The sequence below is a fragment of the Streptopelia decaocto genome (genome assembly GCF_964273445.1).
Source record: "Streptopelia decaocto genome assembly, chromosome: 1".
Lineage (NCBI taxonomy): Eukaryota > Metazoa > Chordata > Aves > Columbiformes > Columbidae > Streptopelia > Streptopelia decaocto.
The window spans coordinates 67,704,653-67,720,957 of NC_138663.1; the positions used below are offsets into that span (position 1 = coordinate 67,704,653).

Consider the following 16,305-nt stretch of genomic DNA (forward strand, 5'->3'; position numbering starts at 1 on the left):
TTGTTTGCTGCTTTTTTTTTTGTTTGTTTGTTTAGTTCTGCAACAGAAAGTTCAGGGCAGAGGTGTGGCATTTTTCTATGTAAAATTAATAAAGTTTCTATTTCACTTTATGAAATGCATTGAAGTGGCACTTTTAAAATTATCATCCTTTTAAACGACTTTGTCCTACTTAACTTTTCATGTATACAGTAGGTACTGAATTGAGACAGTATTGACTTTCATTTGACTTCAGTACCCTACCCATCAGTATTAATATCCATACAGTACTGTATTCGGTATATTCATAAAAACACTTGAATAAGTATGATATTTCTTAGCATGTCAGAAAAAAAAGTCCTTTAGGGACACCAGGAAAATATATAGCAAGATGTTTGCAAGCTTGGGTGTTTTTTTTTTTGTTTTGTTGTTGTGGGGTTTTTTTTTGGTTGGTTGTTGTTTTTTTTTAGTCGTGGTTGTTGGAAGAAATAACTGTCTTTACTGACATGATAATTCTGCAGATCGTTATTTTATGCAATTAGTCTTAAAAGAATTTAAATAAAATTTTGTTATTTATTTGTAGATGTCTCAAATATCACCTGAGATCTGATGTTTTCAGATATTTTTGGTTAACTGCTGTGTGGCCTTTTAAGTTTGTTCACAGTTTTGTTTTGTTTTGTTTTTTGTAGCCTACGGGCATATGCAGTTGTCTTTTAATACTTTCCACAAACAATTTTGAATTTTGCACCTCCATTTTTCTTTGTAGGAAACAAATGCTACCAGTTAAGAATTCTGTAACTCTCTGTTAATTGATTTATGCTTTTTTCCCCTTCCAGTTTACCTGTTGCTGTTCTTAAATGACTTTTACATTTGCAACAAGGAGAAAAAAAAAGCCGTTTAAAGTAGTTTTTGCTGTTTATTTTTTCCACTTGTCTTCTGTATCTCTTCTCTACCCTTTTTTTGTTTTGTGCTTGTGTATTTCTTTAGTTCTCATTTATTTCTACTTCTGTACATCAAGTTATTTCTTTTCTAGAGTATGTAGAACTAGGAACTGCTATTAATCCTTAATTTAGCTTTGGGTATTTTCTATTTCCCACGTCCCCTTCCTTGATTCTAGTAGAGACATCATGGTGAAATTGATCTAACAACTAATGAAATTCACATTGAGATTTTTAAATGACCTTCCAGGTGTATATTTGCTCAGTCTTCAGTTAGTGCCCTTTTGGGACTTTAAATGGGGAGATGCAGTTTACAATATTTAACACAGACTGTTTTGTTGGATGTTTCCATCCAAAAGAACTGTTTTGTTAGCCTCTGTGATTAGCTCACAGATGAGCATGACATTTTTTTTTTTTCTGTTTGGATTCAGTATCATGTTTGATATTTCAATGCTAAACCAATTGTTGTTGCCAGGGAGGAAGGTTTCTTGACCTGAGATAACAGCATGAGTATTTGAATATGTATAACTATGTCCTGTTAGGCTAAACGGTTAGGATGGTAATTTGGCTGCTAAGAAGATGACAGAAATGGGAAGTTAATGTACGGTCCTGGCTTCTGGGTTGAGGAGAAGAATCCAGTGGCTGCTTTATTTGGTTTGAGAGAGTCTGGCACTGTGGTCTTAAACTTTGGGTGCTCTACAGAGCTTCTGTGACCTTTCTCTGTCAAGGAAGGTCAGTGGAACAGAAATGTAAGCCATTTCACCTTATTCAGTTTATTCAATGTATCCTACATTGTGTTGGCAAAAAGCCAGTTTTTGGTGGTAGAAACTCCAGCTTGTACCAAGCAACCAGGAAAAAAACCCATACCAAGCTCAACATGGGAGTATCTTCCTCCTTCCTCTCTTCAGTTTGTATGTGTGTGTTTGGTTTATTTCTTCGGACCAGGAATCTTGCTGGGGATTTCAAGCAGATGCCAAAAGATGTTTATATCTACATTTGTAAAACGGGATGTAACTAGAGCATAGCTCCAGTGCTGGATCTGCTGGCTGGGGAGAGCTTGGTTTTTCTCCCAAATATTTTGCAAACTTCCTGGTGTGGTTTTTTGTTTGTTTTGATATCTGGCATTCATTGTATCTGGTTTTGGGCATAACTGTTTTCCTTTTTGCCATCCCTTCCTCCTGTTAAATCATGATTTAACTGTTCTGGTGTCTGTTTCAGGCAAGCAGCAAAGTAAAACTGACATTAATTAGCTGTTTACATTTACCAGACATAATACAGTGTTTCTGCTGGGGTTATACAGAGCAAACATTTGGCGTTCTGCATTTCTTTTCTCTGATGGGCCCTCTCAGTTTCTGAATAGGGATAATTTTTAGGTCCTGGAGGCTTATATGATTGGAAGGATGGCATTTTCACTGTGTCTATGTGTAGACTTTATGTGAATTAAAATAAATTTATTGGTCTAATAACTGTGATTCTGCCTTTAATCTCTACATATTGTTGATAATGAAAACAATATTAATCATATTTTAAATTAAGATACTGATTTTATTGTTTGCAAATACCCAATTATTTTGGAAGAGTGAAGAGAATACATAGTTGTAGAAGGATGTGAAAGAAATGGGTTTATGTGTCTCGCCCCCCACCCCCCCATTTTGTGTGCTTGCTGTCAGGGTCCTCTTAATCTTGTTCATTTTCATTTTTAAAATTCGAAAATACAATTTGACTTTGTTTTGATTCATTTTACCGAAAAAGTAATCAATATAAAAGTATAAGCAATGCTGTCAAAGGTCAGTCAAAAAGCTCTGAAATTTGGATCTTCAAATACCACAATTCCATGACCTAACTTATAGAAGTTCTGTACTCATTGTTTCTAATTACATGAAGTTTTTTTTTTCTTGAGTGAATTACTGGAGGACTTTGGGAACTGATGTATTGTGAAATAATACATCTGCAAATCTTTTATCTATTTGCTGTTGTTTGGCATGTATCTACATGTAGATATGGTATAAATACAGGATTTCTGAAGAATTTTAACAAATTCTGGCTTTCCTTACTACTTGTACGTAAGCTGTCTTTTATAGAGGGAGTTCCTGTGGATTCCAGTTTTTTCCTGACTGATTCAGGAAAGCTCTCAAGTGAATGGGGAGCAGCCTGCAGGAAAAACAGTCTTGTAACCCAGACAATATCTTTCACAGAGAAAATGGATTTTGCATCAACCAGAAGTGCATTATGCTTGTTTCACTGCCTTCTCGAGATCAGCCTGTGGCTCTTCAGAGTCTTTCTAGAATTATAATTTTGTTTCAAAGAATGTCTTACAACAATTCATCAGGCCTGCTTATAAGTTTAAAATTATCTTCTGATTAGTAAATACATTTTGAAATTTTTTGGCAGATTAGGATCAGCCTTGCTTTGTGTGTCCCTAGTTCACATAGGAAAATTTTGCCTCAATAGCTGTTCCAACCAAAGCAGTTCCCTTGTGGAACTGCTTGTGTGTTGACATTTTAGTTCAGAATAAGTCATACTTTCCAAACAAGGAAAGAAAAAAAAAATCTTGCTGCTCTTTAGTTATAGCATGCTGAACTCTTCCAGCATAGCAGAGAGCTGCTTTTCAAAGCACCTATCTGTGTAATATTCCTGTGGATGAGATCCCAGCAAAAATGTGCTAACTTATATTTCCCAACAATAGATCTAAAATTTAGTAAATCATATATGTATGTATTGCTAAGAGCATGATTTAGCCAGCAAGACTTTTGTAATTCTTACATGACAGAAATGGCAAAATCATCACCATTCTGCTTTGGGTGTCAAAGTAGATAGATTGCTTTTCTTAAGAGAATTCTTCAGGAATTATTATGCCACACTGATAAATCTCTCCTACTTCGCAGTTCGTTATTATTATTCTCAAATATTTGTTATGGTTGTGCCACTGAAAAAGTCATAGGGGATACTGATGTCTCTGCCTTTTTACTTTCTTGTGGTGTCCTGCAGTAAATCTGCATTGTGTTGCAGGAGCTTCTTGCAGTTCTTCTGCTATTGGATCAAATAATAAAAACATCAGTTTGTCCTATCAAAAGCAATGAACAAATTTTACACCACTTTCAACCAATTTTCATGTTGGAAGTCCCCCAGTAGTTTATTGGACATGTTTCCTTATGGAGTTTTTTTCCACAGATGATTTATTTTACATTGGCTCCACAAAGCAAGTATGAAGTATAAAGATAGAAGACAGCAGATTCTTGTAAGATGACTTGAAATTTGTTGCAGGCAATACAATTATCATTTTAATAGTACTTGAAATATGCAGCAATCAACAATCTGAGTAAATGACTGTGAAAAATTCTGTGGTTTGTGTGCAGCAGTGAGACTCTGGGTGAGTCTTGTGTTTACTGCTTTCTTGCTGGACAGACTTCCTAAGAACACCAGCAGGCTGAGGCTTATTTAATGAACTAATTGATGTGATCTGATGTGTTACAGGGCAGTGAAGCTCAAGAGACCTGGCATGCCTTTAAGGACAGCCTACTTGGAGCACAAAAACCGTAGTCCATACAAATGCTCAGGAAAACAAGTAGATGTGTGGGGAGAACAGTGTGGAGGGAACTCATGGCCAAGCATCAATGCAGCAGAATTGTGCAGGAGGTAGAAGTGAGGACAAGCTTGCTCACGGATATAAAAATACTCCCTGCATATGCAGAGATGGTATTAAGAAAGCAAACTTTTTGCTAGAGTAGAAACTGGTGAGGAACATCAAAGTCAACAAAAAGAACTTCCAGCGATTCAAGAAGAAAAGAGAAACAAAGGAAATACTGCCTTGCTGCTGACTGGGACAGGAGAGTTAGTAACTAAATAAGGGATAGACTGAGGCACTTGCTACAATCTTTGTCTTGGTCTTCACTAGCAGGGTCTTCTAGGCCTTTGTACTTGTAGACAGGGCCCAAAGAGCAGTGTAACTATCAGTAGTGGAAGAGGGTTGGTCTAGGGTTCTCTCTTGGATATGGAGAAGGCATCTTTGCACACTGTTGGGTGTAGGGTGCAAGTCTTCTAAAATTAGGAAAGCTAGTGAGGACTTGGAAAAAAGAATAAGAAAGGCAGTGAAGTAAATGGGATTAACATGAATTGTTGATCATAGTGTTACATCACATTTTTCAATACAGAGTCTCTTCCATTTGGCTTGTCAACAGCCATGAAATGTTTTTGAAAGTGACATCTCTTGCTGTTAATGAAGCTGGACAATTATAAAGTTATGCACCGATGTCTTCTGCTTCTGAATTCCTGAAAAATGTGGTTAGCAATACAGCAGGTTACAAACCAAATTTTCTCATAAGAATTAGTGTAATGGATTGGAGCAAATACCTTTTGATACTTAAGAAATGCACACACTTGAAATATGCAGGGACAAATAAAGAAGGAAAGAAAGATAGGGAGGCAGAAGCAAGAAGATCATTAGGACTGTTACGCTGTCAAGATGCTGGCTTTTTGGAGTGGATCACAGTTTTTACAGATTTCAGCTTTTTAATTTGTGGCAGTATGTGCACAACCATTTCCCTGTTATTCTACCCTTCTTCCTTGATGGTTTTAAATAAATCTGAAAATGATGTTGAAAATGATGAAAATGTAACTTAAGGAGGCAGTGAGAAACCTGATAAAATTTATCATATACACTGTCAGTGTGTATTGAAACAAAATATTTAAGTCCCTGTATGTATCATCTCTTCTTATCTTAGTACTTCTGGGAAAAATGGTTTTACCATCCATCAAACTCAGGTGATTATCTGCAAGACTGACGGTGGTTAGCAGAGCACAGTGTTAAACACTCAGCACTGGAAGTTTGACACAGTGGTTAAAGAGACAGCAAGATCTATATTTGCCGCTTTTTTTTTTTTTTTTTTTTTCTGGTCAATCTGTATAAAGTTCCTCTAGATACCACAACTTACAGATATTTCAAGTTATGGTCCAAAGGAAAAGGTTAGAATTCATTAATGCTTTTCTGGACCCATCATGAAATGAGTTTATGGATTTTAGTCTGTGCTTAAAGTCATGACGAGTATTTCAATGAGATGATAAAACAAGCCTGGTGCTGCTGCAGACTTATCCCTAAAAGTTCTGTGCTACCTTTGGTCATCAGTATTATTCTCTGTCTACACCTGTTGTATGGAGGACTGGCTGAACTGAATTTGTGTTTTGAACAGACCTATAGCCCTCACTTACTCCCACTGGCAGAAAAAGATCAGCTTTGTGTTTACTTCTTTCCCACCACGTGCCCAGACAATTCTTTAATGGATGTGTGTGGGGCTCAGATTAAGGAGTGCGTCATTAGATACTGCATTATGTTCCAAGAACAGATTGCTTTAATAAGGGAATGTAATGCAATTTGAAATGAATTTCCTGATGTGTGGAGCACTGTAGTAGTCTCATCTGATGTGTGCCTTCACATTTGCAAAGGATCCAGATCGTTCCTTCTACACCCAAAGATAACTGTGGGAGTGGTGTAAGACATAGTGGTTTATTTCCATACGTAGCTTGCTGTGTGCCTGTCTCAGCTTCCTGCAATATCACTCTTTTGGAAAGACCAGACCATGAGTAGTAGTGTACAGCAACTTGTCTCTTGGATTTTGGTTTCCTGTTTTATGAGGTTATTCATAAGGGCTTCAGCTATTTATTGTGATCCCTTCTTTGCTTGGTTATGTGTTCAGGAGAAGCTACTTCATCTAAGTGTCACCTCCAGCCCTTTGAGACTGAGTGATCATTCTACCCATGTGTGAGAAATCTTGCTCAAAAGGTGTTCAAGATGTTTTTAAGAAATGGAACCCTGGTGTTTCTTTTTTTGTCGTCAATTTTTTTTCTTCCCCCGCTCCAATGCAGCTGATTAACTTTTAGCATGTCTCATCTTTCTGAGCAGGCATTCCACTTGTTTTACATTATGAAGTTGGTTAAGAAATAGTTTGTGGTTTGTTGCTCTGAAATTTGTTTTTTTCACTTTCTGTAATATCAGTTCTACAGTATGCTACAATAGGAGCTCTCTCAGGGAGGCTTCCAGAGCTATTTTGTGCATTGGTGAGATTGTTCTTCAGTTACTCTTTGGTAAGATTTCAGTGCCCAATGTCCTGTCATAAACTCCTTGCATGGAAGGTGCCCAAAGTTGGAGAAGGTCAGTTGAAGAAGAAAATTATTAATGGCTTTCTAGGGGAGTCTTCTGAAGCAAAAAAATCTTAATAAGGTTTTATTTGTTTCCTGTGACCCTGTCCTTCTCCCTACTCTTACTAGACAGTTTACCTCACTGCTGTCAAATTTAATTAGATTTACTTTGAAAAATAGGCACCGTGCATTGTTTTGTTATGTACCTATTGAGACAAATGATATTGTTGATAAAACAGCATTTTTCTGTGCCATATACCATAGTTATACAGTAAACTGTTAAAAGAAAGATATCATTTGTTGTTGTTCAAGCTTTCTAGGGGTTTGACCTTGTATTTCAACATTTTTTTTTGTGCTTCTGCATACGTCATATTTTAATAGGTTCTAATGCTCTCATGTAGTATGTTCCCGTCTTGACTTACTGCACTAGTAGAAACGTGCTGTCTGATGGTGCTGTGTTGCTTGTTCTCTATTTTTCATTTTTAGAAAAATCAGCCAAGATGTCATTAAATGTATGATATTTAAAAGGTATTCAGCACTGCTTTTATTTCATGTCATGCCAAGTTAAGGACTTGTTTTATGATTTACTTGAAGTCTCAAATCTGTTCTTTCAGAACTGGTAAGCTGAATTGAGGTTGTATAGCAGTAATGCACATTCTTGCTTTCAGAAACATCTGTGTTTTTTTTTGTTGGTTGGTTTATTTTTTGTTGTTTTGTTTGGTTTTTATTTTAAGAGGACTATTTGGTAGTAGCATTAATATAGAAACATTTCCTAGCTGACAGCAATGATTGTCAGAGTGGCCCATGCCCATACCGTGCCCATGTTGACTTTCCAGATGCAGAAAACTGAAAGAGTTTAATATAGTTCTATTAAAAAGACAAAATCTTATAGATCAGTCTTTCAAAATATTATGCTGACATATCTGTGTCTATTGTTTATTGTTAGTTTTAACATGATAGTAGTCTTGAATCACTCTGAAAACCCATGTGTTCACAGCTGCTTATTGGACCACGTAGACCAATTCTGCATTTTATACGCAAGTGCTACAGCAAAACATTTTAAATGTAGGTTCTCAAAGCAAATTTGTAATTTCACAGCCTTTAGAGTATAAAACAATGTCTGCACTTAGGAAGCTGATATGTTATACCAAAAGAAAACAAACTGAAAAGAATATTAGACTGTAATAGCTAAATGTACTCAAGTTTACATAGTTAATATCTTTTTGTACAATGCTCCTGTTAGTATTCACATGATTACATGTGAATACTAACAGCAGGTTAAATTCCTTAGTCTGCAGGTTGAAGTGTTACTGCAAGACATTAGAAAATGACACAGTAGAAGACATAGAATTTCCTTCTGAGCATTATAAAGAAAGAATTTTTTTTTTCTTTCCAAAACTGTTTCTGGGGAGATTACTATTAAGAATATTAATATTAGAAAATATTAAATAGGATATTAATTTTTCTGAAACCTATCGTGTTTAATTTAGCCTTAAGATAGAAAATACATCTATCTACATGGCTTTCAAGTGTTCCATGGCTTTTAAGTACATCAGGCAGGTTCAGACTATTACTGGTTTATAGCAGACTTGTGTCCTTTAGTGCCTATGCAGTATAATACTGCTGTGTTAAAAGCACTGAGTCTTATCAGATGCTCCTTCAGGCACTGTATAGCAGAGGGCAGAATAGAGCACTGTTTGCATGAGTGATGAAAGCAAGCTAAAACTAAAATATTTACAGCATTTTGATGTTTAAGAAAATAATGTAGCTGTATTCTAATTTTCAGAGCAGTGGAAAGAGTTCTGTGTTGGAAAGTCTTGTGGGGAGGGATCTGCTCCCACGAGGTACTGGAGTTGTCACCCGGAGACCCCTTATTCTGCAGCTGGTGCATGTTTCCCCAGAGGATGGTCGGAAAACAGCTGGAGATGAAAATGGTAAGTGTGATCCAAGAGTGTGTTTTGCCTAGTAGGAAAAAGCCTTTTAATCTTTATTGTTCATTTGACTGAAAAATCAGTTGTTGTAACCTTAAAGCTAGAGTGTGCTTTTTAAAATTTACTTGGAAGAAAATGCAGCTGTTGTCACATCTGTTTTGTCCATTTAGCAAATGTCACAAAGTCAAAATCTTTTGGATATTCAAAATATCTTCAATGTTTTAAGCTCTCCTGTTTCTTCTTAGGAAAGAAACACTTTTGAGAAGAGCAGGCCAAAGACAGCATTTCAGTTACAGTTATGATTGTCTAGAGTGTAGAGAACATGTGTTTTTGTGTGTGTTTGTTTTTCTTCCCCTTCTCTTTTGCTCTATGAGTAAGGTTTTACCTTGGGAGGATGAGTACGTGACTTTTTAGGAGGTTAGGAAATAGATAGTTCTGGATAGAGTGGAAGAAGAGGAAGTGAAGACAAACTTCTAGGAGGTACAAACAAAATTTAATGAGCACGTTCTGTAGCTTATAGGTGCTACCTTACTGGGCTGCACTGAGAGATTCCAAAAGCATCATGAACAACACTTTAGATATTCTGAAGCTGTCTGGTTTGGAGCTTGTGTTTTCTGTAGCGTTTCTACGTGATCCTTCAGCAGATGCAGAAAATAATCTCAGTTGTCCCTTGGGAGTTTAAATGCTCATTCTTTACTAACTAGTGCTCTTGATCTTATGAAAGAGCAGCAGGAGAGCATATCCACCCTCTGATCGTAAGATAAATCTTAGCTTTTTGATGTAGACAGTAAAAAGTACACAGGCTTTTGATTATGTGATAAACTTGGGGCTATAACTATTAATTCTCATTGTGTTCATTGTTTTTAGAATTTATTTATAGCAATACTAAGTCAAGGTATCAGAAGTTCTTTACGACATTTGTAATATTTATAGCCTTTGGTTTCTGAAGAACAGTTACTAGTAACGTGCAGTTTAAAAGGCTTAAGCTCCAATTCTCATTATTGCTGCAAGCAGATAACTCAATTCAGGTTCATAACAATTAAGAGCTTTCAGCATGCAATCCACGGTGTGCTGGATTGTGAGAGATTGTAGGACCATTCAGGTTGGAAATGGTGGTTTCTAGTTCAACCTCCTCCTCAAAAAAATGGCCAACTCTGAACTAAAGACCAGGTTGCTCAGGGCTTCATCCAGTTGGGTCTTGAAACCTCCAGGGGTAGAGAGTTCAGAGAGTCTCTGGGCAGCCTTTTAGAAATGGCATGTTTGATCTCTTTAAATGTGGTTTTATGTTACTTGCGTTGTGCAGTGTATAGTTTTGAGTACTTTTCGGAATGCTATGATTTTGAGTCATAGGATAAAATATGATTTTGTTCTGCTCTGCAACTGCACAGGTATAAAAGATTTTGTAATTATCCTGAGTCAAAGCAGAACCTTTCTGTTGTAGGTTGCATTTGATCTGGAGATTCAGATTTTAAATTTTAAGTGGGGTAATGATAATATTTCACAATGGGCTAAATTTCATAATGTTGGGCTAAATTAATATTTATGAGGCCCAGTTAGATCTTTGGGGGAAAAAAAATCAATATGTAAAATGTATGTTATAATCTTTTCTTGGTGTTCTTTTGAGAGAGACATGGGCTTGTTTGATAAGAACAGACAAACCTTTATGACTTAGAGTTGTATTTGAAGAGTCTCTCTTCTCCCTCCAGAATTCAGGCAAGTTGTGATCTAAATGATTTTGTCACTGACCTGGTTTAGCATATGTACAGACTGTGATGCTGCATCAGAGAAGATGGGATTAGGTAGCTTGGAAAGAAAAAATATGGCAACCTCTTATCCTGGCTGTGCTGTCTGACATTGTAATAAGTCACTATACTGCTACAGGTCATATTTTTGTTATGAGGTGGATGTTAAGGTAGGGTTGAACATGTGTTTGGGATTTCCCAGAAGGAAATTTATCCATAGTCTTGCAGAAAAGGATTTTCTCCAGATGAGGGGTTTCTTCTTTACAAATTGAATATTAGACAAGAGAGTATCAGTCTCAGCATGCTGCTTTCTGAATGTGCTGCTAATGGACTCTGTGCACAGATACTTTTATGCAACTGCCTCTTTGTTTTGTGATTTCTCACCTTTATCCATCCTAACACCTAAGGTATCTCTGCTGTTCCACAGTCACTGATGAGCTATGTGATACCCTTGTATGGTGGTCGTGGCAATAAATGAAGATAGTAGTAAAACAGCAGAGAGCTGAATTTTCAGTTTAAATACGAAGCGCCGTGTTTTTATAACATATTTCAGACTGATACATATATTCTACAGGGATGTGTGTGGTTTTGTCTAATTATGCTTTTGCTGTTTATGGTTAGCCTCTAGTGATTCAGCACATAGGGTGTGTTTGTGGTGATACCACGCATGTGATGTTCTCTTATCAAATTGCAAGAGAAGCAGTGTTTATGGGAGAGCTGGGCCTGGTCTCATGAATTATTAAATTGGATTTGTAGCTAGGACCTATTCTAGTAGCTTATCCTTTTGTTAGGAAATGGAAAAAAGAATGGAATGTATGAATGGTCAATTAGCAAATGTTGATAGGTTCTTTTTTTGTCCAAGGTAGGAAGCTGAACATTGTTAACATTCTGAACAGATAAATTGATATATTACACAGGAATAATTAATAAAGATCTGTTGCTTGCTAAATCAACACTGTTTTGTCAGCTTTTAGCTCTCTACTTCAAATGCGAATCTCTTACCTCTAGCTCTCGAACTGTGGTCTTATTCATTGTATTTAGCTTTGTCGAAGCGCCAGAGAAAGAGCTTTCACTCAAAAGAGCTTACTGTTAGTTACTGTCAAGGATGGAAAATATAGTACAACATACAGAAGGGTTTGGAAGATGTGCACGTGTTTTTTTCACAAGTTGATTTTCATTTTTATTTAGAGATAGAGGAAAGGATGAGGTTATGGGGGGGAATAAGAGAGTTCAGATGGAAGTCTGCTGGGTCCAAGACTTCTGAAGATAAAGGAACTGAAAAGCTAGGCAAATAGCTAAGATTATTCATGCTTTTCTGATTTTTGTCCTTTTTAGTGTTTGGGAAGTTCTCATTGCCATGCTGCAAGAAATCCTCTGTGGTCATGAGACTTTTATGACTCTGAGCAGCTTCTTGATGCTCTTATTGTGTGTGAAGAACATTTCTACTGCTTTAGGGAGGGAGAAGAGATACATGAATAACTGAAGTCAGGTAGCATTGTACTGTGTTTGAGCTTCTGAGAGGAACATTGCAGTACAGGAGGTAACAGGTAACAATTTGGTGAGGACAGTCCTGAGAAAGATGCTATAATCATGTCTAGTTTTTCCAGTATATTAATTAAAGTTTTCCAGTCTCACTCCAAGATATGAAAAGCTAGAAAAACAAAGAGGTTGTTGTTTTATTCAGGAGATTTTTGTTTTGAAAGGTAAGATCTGTTTGTTCTTAATAGCTGCTGTTTTAGTAAGTTCATATAATCTGTAATACTTAATTTTATAATGACCAAAGTATCATTTCTGCACAGTTGTATCTAGCATTCAATCTTGTGTGTAATTGGGTGATTAATTCACCTTAAAAGTTTTGCCCAAAAAGCTTCCAGGAAGCGACATAACCAGGGAAGACAGATTTACCAGTGAAACTAGTGATAAAATGTTCTACATATAAACCAGAACATCAAGTTGTTGAATGTGGACTAATTAAGGTATTTTTCCTTGCCTCAAGCATCCTTGCATTTGGAGTAATGCAAGTCCTTCCTCCTTTCCTACAAACTCCCTTGCATTTACTTTAAACTGTTGGGAAGTTTTTCTCAAATATTAAATGGATATCAGGACAGACTTCCTCAGAAGAATGGGGCAAGAGTTTCCCCACTGTATAAAATTAAAATTCTAAAAGCTTATACTTGGACCAGTGGAGTTTTTCTGTACACCTTAGGAAACTGCATTTATTCTTTAACTTTTTTTTCTTCTCTTCTTTTTTTTTTTTTTTTGGTTGCATCAAGGCTGAGGTTAAGCCTAAGTCATTTATCGTGGCTTCAATTTTGTGTTGTATATAGGAAAGAAAACTTATGGCTTGTTAGAACTTCAAAAATGTTCAGTCTCCTTTGATCTGCAGATGTTAACTAGTTAAATTGCCTCTGACTAGAATGCATATTTTTATATGTATTTTTAAATGTTAATAGATTATAATAAACCAAAACATTTATTTATACCAATAACTAAGCCTGATACCCAGCTGCAAATTCGTGTGCCACCACAAAACCAGTAATTTAAGACTAAAAGAGTGTGTCCTAGGTGAACGTCATCTCCCTAGGAGGGACATTACAGGAGAGTGCTTGATCCATATAATTCAAATGTAGTGGTGGCATTTCTTGCTGTATCTTTTTCTTCCTGGCTTTATGCCTGTCTTCAGTTTCTTAGATGCAATTTTTAAGCGAGGATGATCAATACAGTCTTGAACATAACCATAGTTGTTTCTTGTATGTGCATTTTGCTTTATTTTCTCTGAACTGGAAATAGACTAAGCCTGTTTAATAACCTGCAATTAATAAGCCCTTTCATTTTGCACTTATTTTGGAGACTGGTATGTAATTTTACCTGTTTACCAACCAAGACAAGCAAAAGCTTCCTCCTAACAATGGTTTCTTCATAGCTCATGTGCCTGCAGAACAGTACTGATAAAAGTAGTTTGTTTTTTAATTTTATTTTCTTAATGGATCCAGTCTGTGTAAATCAGCGTATTTCTATTGATGATAAACCTTTAACTTACCCATCTGAGCAAGACATGGAAATAACTCCCCAGATCTACTAGGCTTTCCGAACCGATGAACTGACAGTTGCTGTGCTACTTGTATTTTGTGCCAAACAGGCATGTGCCAAAAATGTCTTCACCAGTTTGGTTTGGTTCTTGCGCTTCTGTGGTGCTCCACTGGCATCACATGCAAGACAAATACAGAGTCGTAAACTCATCAACTCTTCAATAAAAAGTGTTTTTTTATTTTGTAATGGGATTTTCATAAATGTTTTCGGAAAATTAAAAAGTTGAGAAGTGTGATAGCTAATGTTGTCTCTTCTAAAATCTGTCTCAGAACTGCCATAATTGTTTTTTTAATTGAGCAGTAGAAAGATTGATGCAAAAATTCAGATTTTTTTTTCCCATACAGTAATATTACTTCCAGTGACATTAAAAACGTTTCTGTACTCCCACATTCTTGCCATGAATAAATGATGAGAAACATATTTCACCAAAGAAGTTCAGCTTTACAGAACCTAATGGTGCTGTTTTCTGTGCTCAGATAAAAATATTGTGAGCTGTTGGCATTAGATGAACAGCAATAATAATGTCATCATCAAGTAAACTTTGTCATATAGAATATCTGATTATTATGAATCATTTGTCAGTGTTAGTTAAGATCTTATTTCTGTGCATATTGTTAATATGTTACATGTTCTCATCAGTAGTAGAACAGCGTGCACATCTGTCTGCATGCATTTGTGATCTTTGTAATACAGCCTGGTACTGAAAATTAATAAAATGCTTTATTAAATATGATTAAAAATTTTAAACATCATTCAATGCTGTTTCTCTTTAACTGCAGACCCTGCTACATGGAAAAATCCAAGACACCTTTCTAAAGGTTGCCGTTATCCACTTGCTTTTACTCCCTATGCATAAAGTGCATGCTTACATACACTAAACCACATACATTTCATGCCACTTTGTTGTTGATTACACTTTTATTTTTGCACTTTGGCTACTGTGGTGATAGATTATTTTGCTGAGTTCTTGTGATCTGGTTGATTTTTAGTTTTCTGACCTTGTTGCATTAGAATGAGATGATTTTTGCTTTTCTTCTGTGCCATTGCTGCTTCATAGAATTTCCTGCACTTTTAATTCCCAAATCCTCTAAAAAAATCTCTATTGATCAGTGTCTTGAAATTCAACTGGAGTGGAAAAAATGTTTTGAAAGATGACTTCATTGTAGGTAAGCAGTGTGTTTACCAAATGGCCAGATTTCTTGTAGGCAATCTTCTAGAGCAGATTGCTGTATCAAGGAGCAGAGTGGAAATAACCACCACCAACAAAAAAATTGAAGTTATCACTAATACCTGGAAAACCCCATTGTGGAAGTGTCAGTATCTCACAGTATGACTCAAACTGCTCCCTGCGCAACCAAGCAGGAGTTGATAAAACCTCTTTTGCTGTTTTTCTGGGACTGTGCTTGAATAGTCCCCAAGTAAATCCGGATGTCAGTGGTGACTGACAGGAGTTAAGATGTTTGGTCCTTGACAGATTTGGGAAGAGACATTTTCTCCTAAGATGTCATTGTTATGCAGAATTCTTATGTATTTTCAGTTTGCTTGGTTTGGGTTCTACAGGTTTTTCTAACTTTTTCTTTCAGCGGTAATTTGATCTCACTTGCATGGTAAAAGAAAAGATGCTAAAAGCTGGTAATTTTTTCTTAGTTTTTTTAAAAGCTATTGCTAATAATTCTTTTGTTTTCTGTTGCAAGCCAATATTTAGTGGACTAGACCATTTCTGAGAAATGGTAGGATAGCTGATTGGCTTTGTCACAATTAGGAAGGTGGACCTTGTGTAAGAGAGACAGCTTAAAAAGAGTAATGAGATGCAGTGTTTAAATAAGCAGAATTATCAGCATATTTGTACTGAGCTATTTAACATCTAACTGTGGAAAGCAGACTAATTTTTCTCTTGCTGCTTGAAAAAAGAAACCCACGTAGCTTTCAACAAACATGCTCTCAGAAAAACATCATTGAAACATCTGCTTCCTTTTCCTCATGTATCAATTATTTGTTTTCAGAGATAGATGCTGAAGAGTGGGGTAAATTTCTTCACACGAAAAATAAGGTATGTTTACTCAGATAATGGAGTAGCAGCATCATAAATATGCTATCGTATCTATACTTAATTCTATATCTCTTCTGTTGACTTTCCCAAAAAGGAGATTATTCTACCTCCTGTACTATATGCCAGAGTATTGAGGATTTTCTAGTTTGTTTTTTATGAGTACCAAACTTCTGAAAACATTCTTTTAAACTCAAGACAGAAAGTTTATCAATGGCTGACTGCTGTGTGGGTCATTGATTCTGCCAAGTTATTTGTCTTGATCTTTTTTGTGTTATTTTGTTGATTTTTCTTTTTTGAACATTGGGAAATTAGAATGGGTATTGCAAAAACAAGGAAGTATATAATCACAAGTTGTTTCAGGCCGGTGAAGAACTTGCTACTTCAGACATTTATTAGAAAGCTATGAAAAGGAAGGAAGAGCCTAATGCACATCATGGGGGGAGAAG

The 16,305-nt window shown here is 36.1% G+C and overlaps 1 protein-coding gene across 4 annotated transcripts in view; it reads left to right on the forward strand.

Moving 5' to 3' along the window:
• DNM1L (dynamin 1 like) overlaps positions 1-16,305 on the forward strand; it is a 35,550-nt gene that overhangs the window by 1,275 nt on the left and 17,970 nt on the right. For 2 of the 4 annotated variants that reach the window (XM_082073666.1, XM_082073668.1), the window contains exons 2-4: positions 8,833-8,980; positions 14,589-14,627; positions 15,813-15,859. In XM_082073666.1, the coding sequence (XP_081929792.1) occupies positions 8,833-8,980; positions 14,589-14,627; positions 15,813-15,859 (234 nt within the window). The remainder of the gene's footprint in view (positions 1-8,832; positions 8,981-14,588; positions 14,628-15,812; positions 15,860-16,305) is intronic. The other 2 variants (XM_082073667.1, XM_082073669.1) reach the window with 1 other exon arrangement.